This window comes from Engraulis encrasicolus, chromosome 15, assembly GCF_034702125.1.
Source record: "Engraulis encrasicolus isolate BLACKSEA-1 chromosome 15, IST_EnEncr_1.0, whole genome shotgun sequence".
Taxonomy (NCBI): Eukaryota; Metazoa; Chordata; class Actinopteri; order Clupeiformes; family Engraulidae; genus Engraulis; species Engraulis encrasicolus.
The window spans coordinates 32626248-32631247 of NC_085871.1; the positions used below are offsets into that span (position 1 = coordinate 32626248).

Below are 5000 nucleotides of genomic sequence, written 5' to 3' on the forward strand. Positions count from 1 at the left end.
GGGTATAGGTGCTCATAATGTACTATAAGCCCCATCAGGCAGCCTGTAGTTTATAGCCAGTCATGAGCACTCATGACACCCTTGGATTTATAAAGCATTATAAGCTAGATTCACGGTTATTCATAACTGTTAATATAAAGCATCATAAAGCATTATGGCTGTAGTCATAATACATTATAAGTAATTGTAATGGGCGTTTGAATGCGCTTATAATGTTGGCTTTAAGTAAAGTGTTACCAAAAAGTATATTTTTGTGAATGGGGCACATATTCTTTTGGAACAACAGTAATTGCACACTCGATCTTCAAGATGTGATTATATTCCTATGTATGAATAGAGTTCAATACCAGTACCATAATCTATTATATCCTGTGCTAAAGCCAGAAAGGCATTTCTAAGAACATTAATTGACCAAATATACAGTACTTACATATATAAAGGATTTCACTCTGTTCGAATCAACACATTCATTACTCATGTCATATTCATGTTATCAGGTTTTCACGTCATTACTACCATCATGTCATTTCATCATTAGCTGTTCTCATCTATGCTGCCTGATCTGCTGTCATATGTTGTATGTGTTATCATATCTTCATCCAGATCTAACATTCATTTTCTAGCCTTTTCTCAGTGTATGGTCGTGTGAGCTTCCTAAGCAGCAATTTACAGGGGATCTATTAGTTAAAGTCGGATAAGCTGGAAAGCGGACATAAAATCGCATTCAGATTGGCTATAATGTTATTTTGATTCAAACTGACCCCTGTTTATAGGACGACACTGAAAGCACCAAGCAATCAGAGAACTCAGGTGAGGCAGAGGGGAGGGGCCAACTTGACTCGGCCAATAAGAATGAGGCAGGGGAAGACTTAGCCCCGCCCTCTGCAGTAGAAGTTCCTGAAACGTCTGTCACCCAGAATGGGTTGACAGAACACAAGGCTGAGGAGGAGAAGAAAGAGGAGGAGGAGGAGGAGGAGGAAGAAATACCAGAAGTCAATGATGATGATGAGGGTTTGGTAAGACTGACAGAGTGTGATGTTTGCATGCTAACACACACACACTTGTACAAACACTCTTGTACACAAACAAGCAGACAGTGAAATGTCCGAGCCACTGAGTTTTCATGTTGCTTTATATCTGCTTCAGATTTGGGAGAAAAACAAAAATTCCTGTATTACTTTAGCAGAGTTAAGCCACTTCAAGTAATTATTCCTTCATAAAAAATAGCCATGTTAGTGGCTAAACTGCCAAGTTAAAGGTACACTGTGCAGGAAATGGTCAAAAAAGGTACTGCAACTATGCTGCTCATTGAAAGTGGGCTGCCTATTGCCAAATTTCATCTTTACATGAAAGTTTACTAATAAACAAATATTTTCTAGTATGGTCCAAGTACAGTCATTTTTGCAGCTAAAAATGGCTATTTCTGGAAATTCAAAATGGCGGACCATGTAGAAGATCCCCTTTTTCATGTATGAAAAGTACAATTTTTCTAGTCATAATGAATACTTGGAATTTGATGGTGGTGATAAGTATTCATGAAAAAGGTAACATTAGTGAATGGGCAGCATGAGTTCTGGAAATAAACAACTAAACATCTCACACAGTGTCCCTTTAATGAACCCCTGTCAATCACTCATTCGCTGGTGGTCCAAATGGTGTGTAACAGAACAGGGGTACTGTAAGACTATACTGTGGACGTACACCTCACACACACACATGGGGCATTCTGGGCATCCAGATAGCTCTTTGTGTGCGTGCATTCTAGGCCAGTGTTTCCCAACCAGGGGCACGTGTACCACTAGGGGTACACGAGCACACTGCAGGGGGTACTTGGAAAATGTGATTTTAACAAATGTATGGAGCTTAGTTACATTGGGATAGAGAGAATGATATGGAACTTGACTGTGCGGTACTCATGGCACAATGAAAATTCTTAGGGGGTACAGAAGACAAAAAAGGTTGGGAAACACAGTTCTAGGCAACCGGACTGCTGGCTATGTTTGTGGGTGTGTTTGTACTTGTGTGTGGTCACAGCGTGCTGGAGAGTTGTTCACCTTTTTGAGCACAGTGTGTGTGAGGTGCATCCCACCGAGTGTGTTCACTGAGGCACAGTCAACGCGTGTGGCAGTTGTTTACACACACCATGGGTAACGCACGTGTGTGTTTTTCTGTGTTTTTTGGGAGGTGTGTGTGTGTGTGTGTGTGTGTGTGTGTGTGTGTGTGTGTGTGTGTTGTAGTGCATGCATGTGGGTTTGTGTGAAATGTTGGGGTGTATTTTGATGAGCATAGTTTGACACTGGACCACTGCAACGTGGATGTTAGGAAAGGACAATGTGTGTGTGCATGCATGTGTGCGTGCATATCTGCGTTTCATCAATGTTTGACTTCTTCTACTCCAGTCCTCTGGGGGGCATCTGTTCCCAATATGGAGCCGATTAACGAACACATTAGTTCCGCCTCGGTAACTACGGATACACCTGAGCTGTAACTAATGGCAACCGCTCCCCAGATCACCCAGGTTATAATTACACAGCGATCTTTATTTACGGTTCAGTCATTTACAGTGTATGTTTTAATTACTGGTAGTTTAATTGGAGTGTATTGGTAATGGATTTATACGGGTAGCCTGGTGGAAGGTTAAGTGTCTTGGACCTCTACACGCTGTGTGCTCTACTGCTGTGCTCTTTGTCTGTTTTCCGTATGAATAGACACATTAAATGCAAAGTAACTCTTGCCTTAAACTCTGTCATTCATGCTTGTCAAGGTTAAATGACCACACCTTTACTTTGAGAAATTAGCTAATTATGTAACTATGTAGTGTGTTTCTTAAAGTTAGCTTTCCACAGGCAAACCATGTGTCCGTCTGATGCATTTAGTTTATAGATTACATTCTGATTATGTTGTAGGCTACATACTATGTAAAGATAAGTTAAAAGAGCAAGGCAGTGTGGAAATGGCAAAGCTAATTCTCAAAGTAGCCGTTTGGTCTTTTAACATTCATATCCAGTCTTAACAGTCATTTATGATCATGTAATGTAATTTCATCATCCTTACATTCTACAATCATGTCTTTATAAAATGTGTTATCATTGCAACAGATTCCACGTTGAGTGACATGTTACTGTAGGCTTAATATAAAACTTCTTGAATAGTGGGCTTCTCTGAGGTGATGCTAAACAACAAAGTGATTGCCTTTGTTCTCCCACGGCGTTTCACTCATCTCTGTCAAATTATATATTTTTTGTCGTTCCACCACTGTTCACCTTTACGTGTGCTGTGTTTGAACACTGGATGTTTCTCACCATTTTGTCAGTCAGAATGATGAGCTGGCCTACAGCCAGCCATGACCTATGCTAATGCTAATGCTAATGACCTCTGACTTTGATGTGAACTTGATGTGAATGTGTGGCCTTGACCCTTGAGCCCTGTGTCGCCAGGTGAGCCAGGAAAATGGAGGTTACCATGAGGAGGCTTCTCCCAGACACAAGAAGCCAGAGCGGACCACCAGGTAGACACACTCACTACACGCTGACTGCACACTCATCACACACGCGCGCGCACACACACACACACACACACACACACACACACACACACACACACACACACACACACACACACACACACACACACACACACGCACATGCACGCACACACTCGCACTCGGACGTATGCACAGACACACACACACGTATGTGCACGTGCACACTCGCACGCATGCACGCACACACACACACACACACACACACACACACACACACACACACACACAGGTCTTAATCATGTGGGTCCTCGTGAAACCAAGCCCGTGGAGTGTTTAACCACCTAGCTCCCCTGGTAATTGATCTCTGCATGGTTACATGAAGCTGTTCTGTTCTACATTTGCCCCTCCACTAGAGTGGACACTTGTAGGACAATACGTTTTTATTGTTATTTCATTAAACTTAGATGACGCTTTTATCACAAACAACTTACAATTATTTTACACGGTATTAGTTACAGTCTCTGGGGCATAGGTCCATAGGCCGTCCATAAGGGCACTTCAGACATGGGTGGAGGTGCAGGGAGAGGTAAGGGTGGGATTCGAACCTGCAACCGAGTGATCTTAATCATTAGACAATAGGTGCCCCCATTAGGCCAAAGCTGACCCCAATACACATCCGCTCCCTGTCATTACTACTGTATATAGGGTGTTTATTACAGATTTTGCAAGTATTTACACACAAAACATCTCAATTCTAAAACCCAACACTCGCCTGTTTCATTATGGTGGTGTGAGAACCTGGTTTCCTGGTTTGTGTGAGCTGTAGTCTGTTCAGTCAACCCTTCAGCCAAAGATGGGGCATACTGGACTGCCTCTGTGGGGAAAAGAAGGGGAAAGAGAGGGGGGAAAGGGAGAAAAGAGAGAATTTATTTTCTTTTTACATACAGACTAATGTGAGAGCTTATAAGTCCTTCTACTCAAGTTTCCAACTGTATTTTATTTTTTAAACTATACAAATAAATATATATACATTTTTGTGCTGCATTGGATGACACTCTTGCCAGGATTTGCACCTGGATCTTCCACCCAACTGATGGCTGTGTTACTTACACCATAAGAGTTGCGTGAAAACAGCACCAAAAATGAAAATGAATGTAGAATCGTGTAGTTATTATTTTATATGTGTTGTATATGCAATTATGGTGTGATTTTAGTTATATATAGGCCTATTATATTAGGTGTAGTATATGGCCATAGGTCTAATTCGTGTGCATTCCAACCAAGTGCAAGTGCCAACCTTTCAGTAATAGCTAGGCCAACATCAGTGCAACAAGTGCAACAGTTTACAGTTCAAACGTATTCGGAGTACAGAGGAGTTTGAGAGCAGTTTGTTTGCCTGACATTTGGCCTGTGTGTGTGTGTGTGTGTGTGTGTGTGTGTGTGTGTGTGTGTGTGTGTGTGTGTGTGTGTGTGTGTGTGTGTGTGTGTGTGTGTGTGTGTGTGTGTGTGTGTGTGT

The 5000-nt window shown here is 41.9% G+C and overlaps 1 protein-coding gene across 2 annotated transcripts in view; it reads left to right on the plus strand.

Annotated features, from left to right (window-relative positions):
* The window catches only part of cald1a (caldesmon 1a), a 120986-nt gene that overhangs the window by 68629 nt on the left and 47357 nt on the right, over positions 1–5000 (plus strand). For both annotated transcript variants that reach the window (XR_010037820.1, XM_063217392.1), the window contains exon 6: positions 3438–3508. Coding sequence is in view for 1 of the 2 variants with exons in the window: in XM_063217392.1 (XP_063073462.1) it covers positions 3438–3508 (71 nt within the window). In the remaining variant the exon portion in view is untranslated. The remainder of the gene's footprint in view (positions 1–3437; positions 3509–5000) is intronic.